This window comes from Meriones unguiculatus, chromosome 16 (genome assembly GCF_030254825.1).
Source record: "Meriones unguiculatus strain TT.TT164.6M chromosome 16, Bangor_MerUng_6.1, whole genome shotgun sequence".
Lineage (NCBI taxonomy): Eukaryota > Metazoa > Chordata > Mammalia > Rodentia > Muridae > Meriones > Meriones unguiculatus.
In genome coordinates this window covers 33,128,277-33,148,998 of record NC_083363.1, presented here as the reverse complement: position 1 = coordinate 33,148,998, position 20,722 = coordinate 33,128,277, and the positions used below count along the sequence as shown (strand labels likewise).

The 20,722-nt window shown below is 38.1% G+C and overlaps 1 protein-coding gene across 5 annotated transcripts in view; it reads left to right on the top strand.

The window, feature by feature from the left end:
- The window catches only part of Tbc1d5 (TBC1 domain family member 5), a 434,903-nt gene that overhangs the window by 352,582 nt on the left and 61,599 nt on the right, over positions 1-20,722 (top strand). For 4 of the 5 annotated variants that reach the window (XM_060369648.1, XM_060369651.1, XM_060369649.1 and 1 more), the window contains 2 exons: positions 9,521-9,852; positions 13,697-13,762. In XM_060369648.1, the coding sequence (XP_060225631.1) occupies positions 9,521-9,852; positions 13,697-13,762 (398 nt within the window). The remainder of the gene's footprint in view (positions 1-9,520; positions 9,853-13,696; positions 13,763-20,722) is intronic. The other variant, XM_060369652.1, reaches the window with a different exon arrangement.

Sequence of the window (20,722 nt, the reverse complement as noted above, 5' to 3'; positions counted from 1 at the left end):
AGATGTTATAGGAGCAGATACCCACTATCTCCATGAGACAGAACCTGACACTGCTAAAGTGACCAAGAACCTGAGACTAGATAGATTATGGGCCTAAGGGAAAACCCACTATTACAACTATGCTGCTAAAGGAACTGTCTGTCTGTCTGTCTATCTATCAATCTATCTATTTATAAATAAGTAAAGAAAGAAAACACTTATAGCAGGTATTCTATCTAGTTCTCTGACTCTCACAGTCTTTCCACCACCTCTTTCACAGTATCTCCTGATATCTAGATTTCTCCAGGTTATATGGTAGTATTTTTTGATGAACAGAAAAAAATTAATATTGATGAAGTTAATTTTACCTTGCTTTTCTCCCAGTGCTGTTTGTTTCCCACTCTTGGTTTCTCTTATAGCAGCTACCAACACTGTCAGCCAGACACAGTGATGTAATAGAGGAGCTAGTGATAATCATGTTTAAAGCGTATTACAGAAAAAAAAAAAGTACAAATCAAAATTAAGAGGAGTAAAAGGCTGGAACCTTGGATGGGAGGGAGCTTCTAGCAGCTGTGTATGATAGTACATGCCAGGGACCCAGCTAAGCCCTAATGCCACTTTGTGTTTTATTGGAGGCTCAGTCATGTAGGTAGAGAGTATTAGTAGTGACAGACTTGAGCTACTCAGTCTCAATCTCTCTAGAGGTTCATCTGACACAAGGGCTATGTAAGGAGGAGGGGGCTCATCTGGGAGGGATGACGGAAGAGTGGAGAGTGAATTTAATTAAGAAGTCCACCTGCTAATGGTGTGTAACAGGGTCTGGGGCAACAAAAACATGTATTTTCCACAAATCCCATTATTGTAAACTATTTGGTGTGGCCAAAGGGCTGGGTGTTTTTAGACACTATTCTTTGTTGTTGTTGTCGCTGTTTACTAGGCAAAGAATTTTATTAACCTTTTCCAAACTTTATTCCCAGGCTTCTTCAGCTTAGTTTGCTACAAAGAATGAATTGTGGATAAGCAAAAACTGAAAAGAACTGCAGTGTCCAGGGGGCTTGGGCTTAAAAATGTTAGCGATCTAGATTTTATCAGATTCATAAGAATTTTAAAAGGCATTTGTGATATAAAATAGCAGCCCCTGTAACTTCTGCAAATGTCACCTTCTTCAGAAGTTGCCTCAGTTCAGTTTGCCTCATTCTTAGACGCCTCATCGAAATTCTCCACCAGATCTGGAACTTCCTCATCACCTTCTTCAGTAGCAAGTGGTGCTTTTCCATCCACAGCTCTTCATTACCAGAGATATTGTTTACCCCTAACCTCTTTAAGGAGAACTGCAGTTTTTATCATCTGCTGTGGCTGTTCTGTGAACCACCGTGCTTGTGTCTGCAGTTTGGCAAGTTTTCCCTGGTTCATGATCGTTTCTTTCATCTTGTTGGAGTAGAAATGGGGCCGCGGGAGGGCACTAGGGTTCGCACTCAAGGGGTCTTGGGCAGACCAGCAGATACAAGGCACATACATGTGGGATGCAAGATGGCAGCTCTAGACACTATTCTTAGACAAGAGGCTTGGAGGTGATATTCCAGGATTCAGTAAGAGGCCAGGCCTGAATACCACTGGAACACACAGTATCAGTGCAGCCTAGGGATGCTAAAATGATGCTGTACCACAGAGATCTCATTTTGTCTAGAAGTTGTATGGTACCATTATTGGTATTTAAGTCTGTAATTCTCCTCAAATTGATTTTTGTAGATAGGGTGATGTAAGAGATGAGGTTTATCTCTTCTACACAGTTTTAGTACTGTTCCATTGGTATAAAGAGACATCATGACCAAGGCAGCTCATATTTAAAAAATAATTAATTGGAGTCTTGCTTACAGTCTCAGAGTCCATGATCATCTTTTGGTGGAAAGCATGACAGCAGGCATTCATGGTGCTATAGTAATAGCTGCGAACTTACTTCCTGGTGCACAGGCAAGAGGCAGGAGGCGAAGACTGGGCCTGGTATGGGCTTTTGAGACACCGAAGCCCACCCCTGTAACAGACCTCCTCCAACAAAACTGTACCTACTAATCCTTCCAAAAATGTCCACCAGCCAGGGATCAAACATTCAATATATGAGCTTATGGAGCCCCTTCTCATTCAAACAACCGTAAATGCACATCCATCTTTCCAGCACAGTTGTTTAAAGATGTCTCCTTTTCTGGTTGAATGAAATTGAATATTTGGTTGAAGATCAGTGTGCCACTTATGTTGAGGTTCCTTTCTGACTCTGCCCGTTCTCTTATAACACACTGGATTTCATTACGTATATTTTAGCAAAAGTTGATTTTTACTTGTGCTGTCTTTCCAGTTTTCTTCCTTTTGCTTTTTGGCTATTTTCAGTCTTGAATTTCCAGGCAACTTTCATGATCAAACCTAGGAATAGAATTACACCTATACAGAGTTTGGAAAAAACTCTATGTAGGGATCTAGATTCTGTCTTCATTTAGCCAGACTTTCGCATTCTTAGCCCTTAAAAATTATTATTACAGATGTCTTATATAGTTTTTAAACAAGAGAGAACTGATTCTCCTTTTCTATTTGTGCCTTTGTTTGTAAAAATAGGACTGTTGCCTTTTATGGACTTATGTTTTCCTCATGCTTTATTGATGTCAGTACCCCTGCCTTAGCAGTCAGTTCTCGATATATGATTAACTGCAACTACCCTAAAATTTTTGTAAGGTATTTGGTGATTCTCAAATTGTGGAAAGAAAGGTGAAGACAAAAAACAAACAAACTTCCCAGTGAGTGAGCCATTCAAAATTATGTCTTCTTTCTTTTTAGTGTGTTCTTCTAAGCCTGAGGCTTTTTGCTTGACAACTAAGACAGTGAATGTAAGCTGTGGCTACATGCTGGAATGAATCATAAGACTCTGGTTCACAAAACCGGAAAATAAATTAGTTAAGGCTACCCCTCCAGAAATATAAGTATTTATTTCTGTAGATATATTTTGTGAAACTTAATGGCTTTATATCATATGATTAATTTATAGTTGCTAGTTACTCCTTACTGTAAGTTTAACCAATGTTATAAATTGTTCAGACCCAATTAGGTAGGCTCTAGGGTACACCTTATACCTATCCATTTATCAGTGCCAACCTTTTTATTCACAATAATCACTGCTTCTTTTGCTTTGCATCATATTGGGAAACAGTCTATCTGCCATATGTTAAGAGAATTGTAGTCATTTGGGGCTAATGAAGATACTAAGACAGGGTCTCTTGTATCGCAGGCCAAGACTGTCCTTTGAATGTTACTCTCTTGCCTATACTTCACACCCAGCCAGAACTGTAGTCGTTAGAGCTGAATGGAGATGTTTCTCTTACAACTTCTAAGGATTAATAAAGGCTTTATCCTGTAGTTTTAATAACATCTTATAAAATCTGAAGTTCCTTGTGATGGGAAGCGGATTTCTTTTCAACTGTGTGTAGAGATCCACACCTTCAATCCTAGCACACAAAGGCAGGTGGATCTCTCTAAGTTTGAGGCCACCCTAGTCTACCTTGTAAGTTCCAGGGCAGTCGGGGCAGTCAGGGTTACAAAATAAAGACCATATCTCAAAAAGTAAAATGAAACAAAAAATAAAGATGGCAAGATTCATGTTATGACATGCAAATTAAAGTTAGATATAAATACCTTTAGAAGCTAAGTCTGATGGCATATACTTGTAATCTCAGCACTCAGAAAGCTGAGGCAGGAGAAATGCAAGTTCAAGGCTGTAGATGGGCAATGTTCTCACTTAAAGAGAGTGTGGGAAGAATGCAGCCCCTGAAAGGGCAGCTGTGCTCCAGTAGGGAGCCCTCACCCATGCATATGCTGGCTGCACTAAGTGCACCCTGTGAGTTTAAAGGGGGGGGGGCAAGCATGCAAAATTGGGAGGGAATGGTGGTGGGAGGGGGTATCAGGGAGAGAATGCAGGGGAGAACGGAGGGTAGGCCTGATAAATAGTTACCAGTTATCGTTCATTGCATGCATGAAGTCACCAATAAAACATTTAACGCTAGCTTACATGTTAGAGTTATCCTGAAAGTAGCCGTGAATGCTAATGTAGACATTACAATAATCTAAAATAGTGTTACTTTGCAATTCTGGCAACTGTCTTAAATTTTCACAGAGGTTGTTGTGTAGAAGCATAAATAAATAAATATGAGCCATAATCGACTCAGAGTAGATCAGTAATAACAAACTAGCAGTACATAGGAATGCAAGGGGAAGTTGTTCCTCCCCACCCCCAAAAAATGTCTGTATGCACTTTTTGCATTTAAAAGTAATCTTTTAATATTATTTTAACTATTCTGCAAGGTATTACATAACATTAAAGCATTTTTGAACAAGATATGATAGATTCTCTTTCCTCCTCATCTCTTTACTCCTTTGCTGTCCCTGACCCCCCTTTTGTAAGCTGTCCTTCCCCGAGTCTCTTCCTCTTTCATGTCCCATGTGTCCTTTAGCTCACCCCAGGTTCTTCCTCATCACTGACTTTTACCCTCTCTGTCTCCTTTCTAGTTTTTAAGACTTATACACCCACAGACCCCACACCTACACTACAGACTAGGATCCACATATGAAAGAGAGCATCGAAGTTTTTGTCTTTCTGAGTTTGAGTTACCTTGCTTACTATTTTACCTTCCAGATTTACCTGTTTTCCTGAAAATTTCATGGTTTTTAGAGCTGTGTAAAATTTCATTATGCATTCGCACCACGTCTTCATTACCTGTTAATCTGTTGGTGGGCATTTAGCCTACCTCCATGCAGAGAGCAGCAAGAAACATGGATGCCCACAGAGGATGGAGTCCTTTGTGGCTATCCTATCCACAGGAATGGCATAGCTGGGTCATGGGCTAAGTTTCTGAGAAGACATCTGTACTTATTTCCACAATGGCTGTCCTGTTTTGCACTCTTTCACCACTGACTGTCAGGTTTCTGGATGACAGCCATTCCAGCTGGGTGAGATGGTATCTCAAAGTAGTTTTATTTGCATTTCCCTAATGACTGGAGATGTTGAACACTGCAAAATATTTATTGGCCATTTGTGTTTCTTTTGAGAATTGTCTGATTTCTCCATTTGTTGACTTGAGATTAGGGGTTTTGATGTTTAATTTTTTTAATTTTTAAATTTTATTTTATGTGTATGGGTGCCTTATGAACATATTGTCTGCACCACAGGTGTGGCTGTTTTCTGTAAAAGCCAAAAAAAAAAAAAATAAGATTTCAGATCCCCTGGGACTGGAGTTACAAGTTACAGATGGCTGTGAGCCCCTTGTGGGTCCTGGGAATAGAACTTGGGTCCTCTGGAAGAGCAGGCTTTTGAGTGAACTATAGTGATTATTTAAATTCTATCCAGGTCCAAGTAATTAATAAAAAAAGTTATCTAAGTCACTCTAATTTTTAAATTTATAGTTTTTGTAATAGTTTAAAAAGGCTAGAATATTTTCACACTACCTTCTAATATTTCTGTTTTCATGCAACAAAAATAACAAACATAACCATCTGAAAAAATCAAATTGTACCTACATAACAATTATGTCAATAGACTTAAAAAAGTGAGTTTAGAAATAAAATCAGATAAAAATATATGCCTTTAAATGCTGTCATTGGAAAGACAGAGAATGAAGAAAAAAAATAAGTAAATGAACAAATGAATGAACAAACCAAGCATTCAGCCTTGAGGAAGAGAATATTATAAAAAGAAATAACAGAAAATTGTACTTCAGAATATAGGGTAAGGGGATACTTTAAAATAAATTGAAAAAGGTTCTTTTTCACAAATATAGACAAGACTCTAAGAAAATTGTATTATTTTTAGTGGAAGGAATTATGTTTGTCTTTTGGGGGTCTTTGGGTTTTGTTAGGGAAAAGACGGTTTTTGTTTAAAGCTTCAGAAAGACTTTAAATGGTGCCTGAAATGGGTCATGTAAAAGGTCACTGCATGTAAGGTAGTGAAGACTCTAGAGCTCTTTAAGCTGAGGGGGAAACGAGGGAGTAGAAAAGGCAGCCAGAGTCACCCATTTCCACAGTCACTGAAACTGATAAAAAAAAAAAATCCCAAAATAGTACAGTCAGAGCTGAATTATGATGCTAATATTTCAGAGAGATTCTTGCTTCTTCAGAAAATGCTGCTGAAAAGGTAGTGCCGAAAGTCAGTAAGTCCTCGGCACTCTTTGAAATCTGTCGTAAGTGTGCTGTCTTTCTAACAGCAGACAATACCCCCAGAGATTCAGTCACATGGATTGGGCTATTCCATGTGCTGTTATTCCAGATTTCTCTGGCTGTTTCTTTCAACACTGCACAGTAACTCCTTGTCCAGTCCCTACCGTTCTTCAGATCACAGCCACTAGTACTATCACAAGGCATTTATTAGTTCATGTGAAGGAGGTTGCTGCCTTATCCAGCAGTAAATTGAATAACTTTGATGTAAAAACTGTCTTGCCTGGAAAACAAGCCAGGGAAAACATACTTTTCCTAAAAGTACATGATCTTATATCTTAAAAAACTTGCCTTCAGGAGTTGTTTTAAAAAGAAACTATACTTGTAGAAGTTCTGAGTAGTACGTGAAGAATATTATATTTAAAAAACAAGAACATTTTTAAAAGAAGCTCATCTCTTTTTAAAAGCTGTTCAGATGAAGACAAAATTCTCAGCACAAGCTTGATCTCTATGTTTTTGTGGTTATTAGTAGTAATGAAGATACATTAACCATACTCTCTTGATAATGCTGTAGCTGTTTCTTGCTACTTGTATCAACATATAAATTTCACAACTGGCAATCTGGGAATTTGACTAGTGCATTTTTGTTTATATAAAGGGGTAGCAACATTATACATTTCTTCATATCTTTGAATTATGGATCTTGATTTGCACGCAAGCAAGGCAGAAATGCAGATGAACATGTCAGCCACCCTTGTGCCGCCACTCACTCGGAATAGGACAGGTACAGGCTGCTGAGTGACAGTGGCAGAGACGACCACCTCATTAGTCCAGAACTGATGAGTCCTTTTTATTTCATTCATTTTTTTTTTTAATGCAGTAAACATGGATTGAGACCCTTCTCATTTCCCAGCTATGGTGTGTGCATTATTGAGTATGTCCTGCTTCATTAGGAGCTAGTAAAAACTGAAAAGTAAGTGGTGCTTAAGCATTGTATATCCTTACTTCCACTAGGACACAGTTTTAACAGATTTTCAGAAAACCATTAAGCAGCTCAATTCTGCAAATATGAAACTTCACATAAAAGGAATCATTTGAATTAATTTTATTAAATTATTTTTACACTGCATTGAGATATAAGTAAGTAAATCTTCCTTTTATAACACTTAAATATGAGTAGTTCTTCTCCAGTGCAGTGTAGCCTTCCAGTAGCTAGTCCATAACATTAGCTGATGCCATTTGAGGAGCCTTTATGGAAGGAAGAAACATGATGGTGTTTCCTTTTTATTACAGAACTATAGGTTGGTTCTGTTTCACAGTGGCAGCTAGTAATGCCAGGCAGAAAGCTGTCACCTGAAAAGGAGAAATGCTTTGAAAGTGCTGCCAAGTAGATATGGGAGAAAGAAATGACAGTAAAAGTCAAGGTAACTAAAATCTAATAAACTTGTTTTCACTCTTATAAGAAGAAGCGAAGTGCCTACTAATGATTTGAGAAGTAAAAATATAAACTTCGATATTGTCATGGAGTTGTACTACCTCCTACAACTAAAATTATTTATGATCATAACTAGTCCAGGTTAATAGCCCTGAGATATACTACAAAAGTGGATCATTTGGGAAATAGTTGTTCATATAACTAATTCTCTGGTCCACTCTCTTTGGCAGACACATTTATAGCACAGGCCCTGTCAAAGAGAAGACAAGAACGACATTGTGAGATAGCAGACTGGGGGAGGTAGGGATGGCTAAGGGGTTGGTACCTAGTAGATGGCGGAGTACAATAGGTGTGGACTTTTGGATCTTTACCAAGAGAGGGTGTCCAGCTATGTTTGTGGATTTCCTTTATACCACAAAGGAGATTTAAAATCATATACATATCTAAGTATGTTTGTATTAATATGGTTTGGATAGAAAATTTTCCTCCCAAAAGTTTCGTGTGTCTAGCTTGGTCCTTAACTGGTACATCCAACCATTGAGAAATAATTGGATCATGAGAGCTCTGATTTACTCAGTGTATTAATCACTCATAGATTCCTAATATGATGACATTTTTGGAAGGTGTTGGAAAGTAGGAGGTGGCACACAGTTGGTGAAAATAGGTTATCAGGAATTTCTTGCCTAGGCCCTTCATGTCTAGTCTGTCTGCTTGCGGTGAAGCCAGCAGCTCTGTTCTGCAGTATGCTCCCAAATGACTTTGCCTTGCCTGACACTCAAGGTAATGAAACCAGCTATCTACCGACTTAAACCCTGAGCCAAAATAAATCTGCTCTCCAGTCAGTGGTCAACACTGTCACCTTCAGCAGCCTTAAAGTTAGAGGTCTCAACTTACCTAAATAGAGTTTTGTCTTCAGCCAGGAAACAAATTTTATGATAAGCCAGTATGTATGAAACAGGCTTTATTTTAAAAAAGAAGATTTTCATATAGTTTTAAAGTCCAAAGATAAGAGGTAAAGAGGAAAGAAAGACACACCTCAGAATATGGGTAAGGCTTCTCAAAAAAGAGCCCTGGTTTGTTAAAAGACATTTATGGTGCAGGTTTAAGTACAAAGATTATCAAAGAAAGAGCGCTACTCCATCCCCAAGTGTTAGCTTGAGCTTACAATGGTTGTAATTAAATGTCTCTGCATTAGCCATGTGTACTGTATTGGTGGCTCTCACATTGCATCTCAAAAACTTGCTAAGAAGCTTTCTACCTTTCCTGCCTGGGTTTGACAAGTGAGTTAGTTATAAGTGGCTCCAGAGATGCCTTGGATGGGATTATCGTCTGATAACATAAAATCGGAAGCCCCTGGGGCTGTATGTACAAGCGTTTCTAGTGAAACTCCTGGAAGGAGTTATAGGTTTATAATTAGGAGAAGAGAAAGCTGTTGAGCAAATGGTGTGAGTTTTGTTAGAATCTTTGGTTCTCAGCTGGCTAGAGGCATCTAACAGACTCTAGGGAAAAGAGCTTCTTTTCCTTCCTATGTTGTAATTTCTCTTCTTTCTGTCCTACCTCAGTTCCTTAAGTTATTTAAGCCAGGTATTCTGTTACAGCTAAGAAAGTCAGACTAACTTATTTCTTTTTAACTAGAGTATTCAGGAGTTGAAATGTACCTGCTTGGGCAGCTGCACCCTTAGAAACAAGCACAGCATTGACACAAAATGTGCCTTATTGAAGGGAATGATTGATGATACTCATTTTCCATAAAACACAATGCTGTTAAGTTTGTACTTCTTTACATATCTGACTTAGTAAACAGCCTTTTTCAAGGTTAGACATGCTGTTTTTATTCCATTGGAGTATGTGAAATGCATTATCCTCCGAGTTAAAAATGTTTACCCACTTCATTTGATTTTTCTCTTTTTCATCTCAAAGGGCCAATGCCAGGGGTGCTCCCCTGAATATACAAAAGGTCTCCAACAGCCTGATCAACTTCGGAAGAAAGTTGATTTCCCCAGCCTCGGCTCCAGGCAGTATGGGTAGCCCTGTACCTGGGGGCAACAGCAGCAGTTCTTTTTCTTCCGCCATGTCCACCAGGGACTCCACAGAAACCACTAGGCATCATTTGCTGCAGCAGCAGCAGCAACAGCAGCAGCAGCAACAGCAGCAGCAGCAGCAGCAGCAGCAGCAGCAGCAGCAGCAGCAGCAGCAGCAGCAGCAGCAGAGACTGATGAAATCTGAAAGCATGCCAGTACAGTTGAACAAAGGTAGGAGAAAATCCCAGTAAATCCAAAGAACCCGAAAGGTAGTCCGAGATTTTCTCACTTGCCTGTGAGAAAACATCACTCAAGCAGAAATTCAAGAACAGTTAACTTTACAAATATCTATTGTATGTGATCTTTTAAAGTTGTAGATTAGATGTTGTATTCTTAAGTATATTTTATGAGGTATTTGCCAACATATTTTTGAGCATTTGTACTGCTGTGTGTCCTACATTTTGTTATATAGATGCCCAGCACGTATGATAGTGTGAACTGTCTCCGCATAGAACTCAGCAGCTGACTGTTCTCTGATATCACTATGATAAGTGCTTCTGAGTCCTGATATCTTTCAGAGGAATCTGAGCTGGGAAGACCCAGTAACATGGGCTATAGTAGTCACAGCATTTAGCAACATGTAAATGATTTAGAAGAAAGCTTGTGGCTTTTTGTCTCATCCACGCATTTCATTGCTATGGAATGCAAAATGCATCTTTAGGAGAAAACAAAAGCTAAATGAAATCTTAAGCAGCCAAAATAAGCATTCATGTCCATACACTAAACGGTACAGCCATAAAATGGGTATAAGAGCAGACAACCTGAGGAGTGATGGAGGCAGTGTGCTTCATTTGCTGAGGAAGACACTGTCCTGAGCATGCGTGCTGTGCTGTTCTCGTTTCTTTCAGGGCCTGCCCACTGCTTTTCCTCCCTTAAGCTCCGCCCACAGAGAGCCTTTTGTAGAAACAAATACATTTCTTTTTATTGGTGAAAATATTAATTATACACTGGAATTAAGAAATAGCAACATGATGGCAAAAACTGCACAGAAAGCATAGTAATTTATGGCTGTTCAGTCTTACAAACATCCCGACTAAAACTTGACTTATGCCTTACAGGAATACCTATATTAATAGCAGCATTCAGTACTTATTGGAATCAATAGCAACCGTAATGCAACCACAAACAAAATTTAAACTAAATTTACTTATTTTGCCTAAGGACATCGCATACAAAATTATCATAAAGATTTTACATATTGGTATTTAAATTGGAATTTAGTCCCTGGTGATGCCAATTAATGTGCCATGCACATGCATGTACTTTGCTGTCATCATGTTTTTGTTTTCTATATTACTTTGTCTATATGAAATATTAGGTTCTATATGATTAGCATTTAAGGTTTATTAGAATATTCAGTTTACCTTCTATGAGAGTATCTCACTTAAAATTACATTCTTCTTTTTAATGTTGATTGTCACACATGATTTAAAGAAAAGGAGACATCAAGTCATTAACATGTTGAAAATGTATGTATCTTAATGCCAGGAGACATGCCCACTTCCAGAATGGAAATGAATGTTATTTTATATATCTCTTAATTGTACTGTTTTATTGTTCTAAACAAATATGATTTCAATATTGCTTTGATAACAAGCTTTAGTCTGCTGTAATTCTAACTGATGGCAGGCAAATGAGTCAGAGAATCTCTTAATGCTTTAGCTTAAATTTTCTGAGAAACCAAGCCAAATGACTATAGAAATATAAAGTTGTATCTCTAAGGAAATGTCAAGTATTAATATCACAGTAAGTGAGAAAGGAAGCGCATGGAGACGGAACAATTGCTGAATACTAATTCCCCAGGTATAAGGCAACACCAGAGCACTTCAGCACTGTGTTGGAACATGAGTATCACTGAGGCATCTTGTAACTGATCCCTATCCTAAGAGAAATTGCCCTTGAAAAGTTCTTCTCACTTGTTTCTGGTTCATTCATCCTATGTCAACTCCCACTAACACCTCCCCTTTCAAAAAATGAAAAACAAAACAAAATAACAACAACAACAACAACAAAACTGGTCTACTTTGTAGATTAACAACAAAATCCCTGCTAGTATTCCTACTAACATAAAAGATTGGATAAAGGAAAGGGCCAAAGAACCATTGGTAGAGATAAAAAGAACTTTTTGCTTTATGATCTTCCTCTGTGCAACTTTTGGTAAACCCTAACTAATACCTGAAGCTCCGACTGTTTTCTCACTAAAACAAGAGATCTGGAGTGACAGCCAGGAGTCTGCTCAGGGTGACAGCTGCTCTACCAACTTCCATTGAAGAGCACACCTCCAGCACGGGCCCTTGGTGCTAGTTTCCCACAGACAGCCTGCTTGACTGTCCTTACTGACAAACCATGAGCACAGCAACCTGTCCAGGGGCTCATCCACACAGAACCAGCCACCAGCTGCCTTTGAGGAGAGATGATGTGACAGCCTTTTCAGGGTACTCTGCTGGAAAGTTGGTTGTTTGTAAAGATGGAAATATTATGGCTTTTATAGGATATAGTTATTTGTATTCTATAAAATGGAAGTTATGTTACCCAGATCCATGCATATGTAACTTAAAGTGCATGGTGTAGATTGTATATTCATTGAAGTAAATGGAGATAGCAGAGCTGTGCCCTTATGTTCTTAATAATATTTATTTTAAATATTAAAATGAGTCTTCAGTCTCTAAATAGACAGAGATCTTTGAAGATCTACATATCAAAATGAGTTATTGTATAGATTGCAAATGTACAGAAATCAGGCCCCCCATTTATCAGTCAACTTAGTTAACTGTATTATGAAAACTCAGGTTGTAACCATTTCGTTTTTACTTAAAGCACTTCTTTGGGATATGTTCCTATTCACAAATTTTATTTCGGTTATAGAGCATCTCTGTGTTCTCTTAGTTGATAGAAATGGAGTGATGACACCATGTAACCATGCTACAGACGAGAGTATATTAAGTAGCAAGAACACTGAGGGATGCTTTTTAAATTAAAAGTTGATTTTTGCTGTTATTTGTGTGTAATATTTTATTGTATATGTAAATCTGTATATTAGCAATTTTACATTAGTAAATGAATTTATATACACATTATATATTGTATATATAACATATATATAATAAAAACTGAAGAAGCAAGCCTATTAAATCATAGACTATGCACGGGAAATTTGGTGCCCTTTAAAAGACTTCCTTTCTTTGCTTAGTATCCTCAAAACAGCCTCCAGAAACTTCTGTCTCCAGGGCGCTGTTCTGATGACTCTGACTGTGCTCATTGTCGAACACTTGTCACACCAGAAAGGAGCAGAGGAGATAAAGTCCAGGGCCTATGTGCCACACTCTTGGCGGCATCTACTTTTGCGCTCCTTTTACCTATCTGGGTTACGAAATATGCTCTCCCATCCCTATTCGTCTCTCTCTCTCTCTCTTTTATTTGAACACTGCCTTATTATAAGCATTTACTATTGTTTCAACTTGTAATAAATTATTTCCTATAAAAGGATGTCAAGTTAAAGGTACGCAATTCACAGATGCATTTGAAAATGCATGTGGTAAGCTTGAAAATCTTTTCACTGGGTAACATGAAATTAGAGCTTACTTAGGTCTTAGGAATTTGCTTTAATGTCCAGTCTGAAATATTTTCTGATATAGAAATCAGTTTTGAAAGAATGCCTGTTAATAAATGTTGTATAACTTCCATTTGATTAAGTCTTCTTAAAAGAAATATAAAAATCACATAAAACTTGTAATATCATGAAATCTACTCAGAAAAATCTTTTATTGCTGAGGTTCCAATCCCTAGTGTAGTAGGAACTTCTGTGCTTTTCTTTAGTAAAAGCAGACATAAAATCTTTGTAGGAAACATCCTTTTAAAGAAATTACTTTAAATATATTTGTTTTTGTAAGCTTTCACTGAATTTTCTATTCTATATTTTTATGATTTCATAAAATATTACAACATTGAGTATGAAAGACAAAAGGTTGTCTGTTTTCCTTTAACATATCTAATTATTTTTTCTTATGAAATCTAGGCGACGTAGTTACAGGAAGCGATGTTCAGGTTTCTGTTCCTGTCCAGGCTCTAACTGACCTCCAAGGTACAGTTGCCACCTCTGTCTCTCTCTCTCTCTCTCTCTCTCTCTCTCTCTCTCTCTCTCTCTCTCTTTCTCTGTCTGTCTGTCTCTCTCTCTCTCTCTCTTTCTCTGTCTGTCTGTCTCTCTCTCTTTTCCTCTGGCCCTTCCCTACCCCTCTCATTCTTTGGCATTTGCTACCTCACCCCATGCTCCCCTACCTTCAGTATCAGCACCCTTTCCCAAACTCATTTTCTGGCCCTACCCTGCATTCAGTGTATTGGACCACTATCATAGCTTGGCCACTAAGTGGCACTGTTGTGTAAAACAAAAGTTTACTCTCAAGTCCTGCTTTGGTGGCATCAAGCTCTTATGTGGCTTTTCTCTTTACTGTGCAAACTTTTTCTTTGCAAAATATGATTCAGCCTATGTTTGAGGTCATTTTAACCATTATTCTCTGTAAGGCAGCTGGCACAAGGAGGGACGTTTGTTATTGGATAGGTTCTCTAACATTTGACAAACTTGTTTCTATGCTATGATTACCCATATTTCACCTAAAAAAATTTTTTTTTTCACCTAAAAAATTACCACCGTCTTTCTTACAACCTGTTTTTTATATGTTAAGTATCACCTTTATATTTAAAATGTTGTCACCCAATTTAACCAGTGCAACAAATCGTCATAAATAGTTTATGATAATGGTTTATAGTCAAAAGCAAAAATATTTTTATTATCCATGAGTTTAGTTTTTCAGAACTTCCTATGGGATTTTAAATAATAAATATTTAAGATTGCTTTATTAATTTTTATTGGCATCTTTTAGGTAAAATATGCCATAAAGAGAATATTTATATCATATGGATTCTTTAAGTCTAATTTGAGAATAATACAGTATTAAAACTTATACCATTAATTAATTTATATGGATATTAATTTAAAATATCCATATAATGAACTGTTTGTATTAGAGTACAAGTCATCATTCCATTTTCTTTCACTGAGATTCCATATTCAACAACAATTATTCTAGTTTATCCAAGTACCTGCTCTCTGTCAAGTACCTGCTCTCTGTCAAGTACCTGCTCTCTGTCAAGCTGTTTTGTTGGCCCCATGGTTTCCCACAGTGCCACTAGCTTCTTGCTGTAGATGACCAGTCAAGACAACTTAGTTTGAAACTAGCCCCTTTTCTGAATGCATTTAGAATCCCCTTCGCCTCCCGCCAACACTGTGACAGAGAGGGTGTCACTCTGATAGGGAAGGTTCCAGTCACCTCATGGCACATGGATTCTTAACCAGTGCTGACGACCCTGGAGAGGGTGGAGCAAGGAGGTGACCCTGCATCTCTGACCTGGGAGTCACAGTCACATGTGCTCCCCTCAGCATGCCTCCTAAGGAGCTTGGCAGGGAGAACAGTGAGTGGTGGCAGCTGGATGGCAGCTGTCTGTGCTGAACAGGAGAAAAGTAATGAAGAAATGAAGTGAGTATCAAGCAAACTTCCAGAAACCATTGACTGCATACAGTCACACAGTAGTGTGTTTGGTTTGTTTGTTTGTTTGTTTGTTTGTTTGTTTTAAGAAAAAGAGGAATATAAAGTCTCATGATTTAGGGCAATAAATAATTTTTAGAAAATGATTAGAAAGCTTTCTTTTATATTTTGTATTATAGATTGCAATCACAAAACATTTGCTACTGAAAATTTTGTTTTTGAAGACTTAGTTCTATATATTTCTTTCATATCAGTTTAGATGTTTCCTTGCCATAAATATCTTGAAAGTTTTTATTTGTGCCATATATATTAATACATACATATGCTTACCACCCGAAGAGATAATATTCCATATCCCAAGTAGCCATCATTATGTTTCATTTGATTGCTTCTAAGGGGAGAGATTGAGGAGGAAGATGGGAGTCACATTAATTTGACAAGGGTCACTTGTCTGTAGATGACTTCCCTTGGGAACCATCAAGAAGAAAGGGGCCAAGTCAACTGGATAGAACACAATAAAATAAGAGACAGCTTCTCCTCCCAGAAGCACCAGAAGAGGTAAAGGGCTTTAAACAAAGGAGCTTCTTTAAAAGTGTCTACTCTATACTCTTGAGAGTGGTGAGTGGTGAGCCTAAGGTGGACAAACAGCTCCATTGTGTTTAGCATAATGTTACAAGACAAACAGTTTGCTTAGTTTGACAATGTGATTTTTATGGACTACTTCCCCCAAAAAAACACTAAATAAATGAGTGTCCTGGCTGGGTTTGTTTGGTTAATTGGTTAATTAATTATTATTTTTTCTTTTTTTGGTTTGGGGTTTTTTTTCTTTTTTTGTTTTTCTCAACCTGACAAAATAAATAAATAAATAAATGTTATCTGAAAAGAGGAACCTCAGTTGAGAAAATACTTCCAACAGCTTGCCCATAGGCAAGTTAGTGGTGCATTTTCTTGATTTATGATTGAGGACAGTGGCCATCCCTGGGCAGGTAGTCCTGAGTCGTCTAAGGAAGCAGGCTGAGCATGCGATGGAGAGCAACCCAGCAAGCAGCTCTCCTCTGTAGGTTCTGCTTCAGCTCCTGCCTCCAGGTTCTTACCCTGAGTTCCCATTCGGACTCCCCTCAGTGATGGACTGTGAGTTGTAAGCTGAAAGAAAGTCCTTCCTCCCCAAGTTGCTCTTGGTTATGGTATTTTATTGCAGTGAGACATAAATTGGTACCAAGTCTGAGTATTGCTTTGACAGACCTAACTATGTTAAACCATGGTATGAGGAGGATTTTTGAAGGACTTTGGAACTCTAGGCAGGAAAAGCCACTGATACTCAGAGCTTAATAATTATCTGTTGTGGGAACTTGAAAGGTAATCCTGAGAGCATTGCAGACAATAGAGGCCTAGCTTGTGAAGTTTCAGAGGGAAACAAAGACTATGGCAGGGCCACTTACACTATATATATGTGTGTGTGTGTGTGTATAATATTACACTATATATTATATATATATTACACTATATATATTTGCCACTTATATTATATTTTGAATTAAGAATCCATGGTTCCCTGTGCGTGGTGGTGCACACCTTTAATCCCAGCTCTCAGGAGGCAGAGGCAGGTGGATTTCTGTGAGTTCAAGGCCAGCCTGATCTACATAGTGAGCCCAGGATAGCCAGGACCATAAGAGAAACCCTGTCCCCCCCCAAAAAAAGATAGCAACATGCCATCTTAGGGACAAATAAAAGAGGAAAGACTGATGATGTCTTAGTGTGTCAAGTTGACAAGGGTCAATTGTGTTGGGTAGGTGGGTTTTTTGTTTTATTTTTTGTTGTTGTTGTTGTTGTTGTTGTTGTTTTTCTTCTTTTCAATATGACACAAGTGAGATTCATCTGACAGGAGCAAACCTTGACTGAGAAAATGCCCCCATGAGATCTGCCTGTAAGTAGACCTCTGTGGAGCATTTCCTTGTTTGATGTGGGAGGTCACAGCTCATTCTATGGGTGCTGTTACCCCAAGGTGGGTCACCCTTGAGTATATTAAGAAAACGAACTCAACAAACCATATAAAGCAAGCTAGCAAGCAGTGTGTTTGGTTTGTTTGTTTGTGTGTCAGTGTCATTTCTTGAGAACAAGGTCAGAATTTGCCTCTTTTTTTTTTTTTTTTTTCCAAAGTCCCCATTCTATCTCACGTTTCCTTAATGCTAGGCCACATTTTCTACAGGGTATATGACACGGGTCTTACCAGAAAGATGGGGTAGTATAGCTTTGCTAGGGTCCAAGTCCTAGCTGTGTCACTGCCTTGCTAGATGAGCCGGACAATTACTGAACCTCTTGTTTCTAGTGAAAGAATAAGAACAGCCACTTGCATTACTTATGGGATGTTGCCATAGGACCTGTAGAGATGGTGATGATGGTAGCCTCAAATACCTTCCTGCTTTTTAGAATCAAACTATAAAGGAGCCTTTTGTTCAGTGCAAATTACAGTAGTAGCCAACACTGTTACACTTCTTAGTTGTTCCAATATTCTAGACACTTTTTTGGGGGGTGGGGGGCAAAGGAACTAGTACCCAATCCATCAGTGCTTATCTTCCTTATTCAGGCTAGAGCAAGGATGCTCCATGTTCTTCAAGTATAACCTGCTTTCATTCAGCATTCTGCCATCAATATATATATTTTTAAAAAGTACAGATGAACCTCTGCACAAGACAACAAGCTGTTCTGGGATAGCAAACCAATGCTTTCAGTGTTCTCATGTATAAAATCAAGCCAAAGGCAAGTTGCTCCTAGGTGTTTCCTTTTCACTCCCCTGAGCAGCTTTTCTTACCACAGTTCCCTGAATGTCCTAGCCCCTTGACTACTTTGCTCTTACATCTTCATCTCATGTCTGGATTCAGGTCTTCTAGTATTCAGCCTGTCTGTTTAAGAGTATACTCTGGCTCCTGTTGGTTTCATTGAGTCTTTTGAGGAAAGAAACCCACAAAATTATTATCCAGGAGATATAACATGAACCTATGATATACTATTTCTTCATCCTCTGTCCTTCCTTACAAGACATTTGCCAGTCAAGGCTCTTAAGAGGTTCTTGACAAATAATTTCCATTGTCCTGGATGCCACTTGCATTGTGTATTTGATAGGTAAAGAGAATGGCGTAGCCCACTTCTGAGTATCCTTGGATAATCAGAATGTAGCTTTGATTTTAGGTCACCGCAGCAATGTGCTCCATGTCTAGTGTAATGCACCTATTATTTATGCTTTCCACCTAGGGTAGCTCAACTCCTGAACCACAGTGTAACTTATGGGACAGGAACATGCTGAGAATACCTATCCCTTGGCTTAGTAAGGATTGGCTATTTACCCCAGTGTGCCATACCAGTGCCATTGCCCTTTCTGAAAACTCTTCATCCCAAGACAAAACTACTCATGCAGAAATGTTTTCTGAAGATCTCTGGGGGGGGGGGGGGACACTCAATACAATCTCTACTTTCTTAAGGTCTAAACATTGGCATTTCTAAAATAACAAAAATATTATCAAGCCAATTTGCACAGTTAAGGAAAATATTTGTACAGAGTTTTTATGTGACACCCAGGATTCAGAAATGTATTTATTAGTAATAGCATCATTTTAAAGCTGTTTGACTTACTCTAACACACACACACACACACGCACGCACACACACACACACACATCCTTACGCTAATGAATTAAACTTCCTGAGCCTCAATCTTGTCTTCTATAAACACTTAAATTGAATCCTAAATTGAATATTTAGGATTGGATGGAATTATATGTACCATAGCCCAGTTACGTTACAATGTCTGTACAATATCTTGTTCCTCTTTCTGACTTCTTAGGTGGGCAAACCTGAGAAGCAGGAATGTGGGAAAGGTGGGAGGAAAATGCGTAGTGCTCGTCTCACATTTGAAATCTAGAATCAAAAGATTTCTTAGTTTGGTTATCATTTACTCATGGAAATCACTGATTGATACAAAATGGGATAGTTTAATAATATTTGGTCCTTTGTTATTATTGTAATTTCTTTTAAATGAAACAAAGTCCCAAAGGATTATAATGGAACTTTATTTATATTGTACACATTTCTTATAAATGGATTGGATATGTATGGTTATGTAATATACACCATGTACCTTCTTTCTGAAAATATTCAGAGCAACTAACATTTTACAAAATATGACATATATATGTGTGTATAAAACCACAGCTCTTCCATTTTCGAAGAAAATGAGAAAAAATAAGCTATAATAATCCACAAATACTAACATGCTCTAAGGGTATAATAAAATTTAAATTATTCTATCTGGAATTTAGATTAACTATGAATTTGAAATATAACATCAAGTATTGAGAGTCTAGAGAACATAAGTAGAGTTAATAATCAAAGAAGCAATAAGGAAAATTTCCCAGAGCTAAAGAAACATACTGGCATGGAGACTGAAAACAATTTAAGAGGCTGAATGAAATAAAACATGCCTATCCCTAGAAGCCCCACAGGAAACTTGGAAGGCTTGGGTGAGGTGGAAACTGAAGGTCTTCAGAAAGGATCCAAGAAGGAGGGAGGTGTTTTTAGAAGATGACCATCCAGCAATAACAAATTTTTTTCATTGGTAAACCTGAGGACCTAGAAACATGTGGGATCTGGTTATCTTTAAAGTTTTGCAGGAAAATTGTTTTGCATTAGGATCAAGTAGATTTTGGTGCCTTAAGAACTCAGGTCCACCAGCAGATCCAGTCTTCTCTTGTCCATACGGAAGCATAACTCTCACCTCAAGGAGATAAGAGAGGGTGTTTTCTGCTGATCACAACGTGAGGACACAGACTTCCTACTTCAAGTTCCATGTTCCAACATGAATGCAGATTCATGAAGTTTTCCTAGAAACAGAACAAAAAAAAATAGTAAATCAAGGTGCTTTTCAAATATGTTGATGGAAACATTAAGTAGGTGGCTATGGCAAAGTGGAGAAATCTCAGCTGTAAGCCGCAGGTGCTTGTCAGACCTTAGATTTTTTTTGCCTAGTAAAAGCTGGGTTTTGTTAATACATTCTAAGAGGCTTTTATCTGTTGGTCCAAGAATGTTAAGTCTGACACAGAGGTGCCCGGGAAATGGCTATGTTTGAAGCTGAGGAGGCCCAAGCTTAATGATGACTAGGCTCTGGACATGCAACCTTCCAGCCTCTCCACATCATGACGTTTTAATCAGTCAGTCCATGTTTGCAGACATAACTTCTTTCCGCTCTCATTCACTCTCCCCGTTCCCGAGTACTTCACCACTTAGAAACATAAAGTTGGTCTTCTACATGACTTGAATAAATAAGGAAGTGAGAAACAAAAATTATTGTTTTTAGAAGTGAGTGATAATGTCTTTTTACTGGTTTTGGGAGTGCTCCAAGACATAGTACAAACAGTAAAAGTTGCTTAAGTAGTGGAGGGGCAATGAGTAATTCACAAAGAAAAAATGAAAAGTTAGGCTTTATAATAAATAAGTTATGTCCCATATTC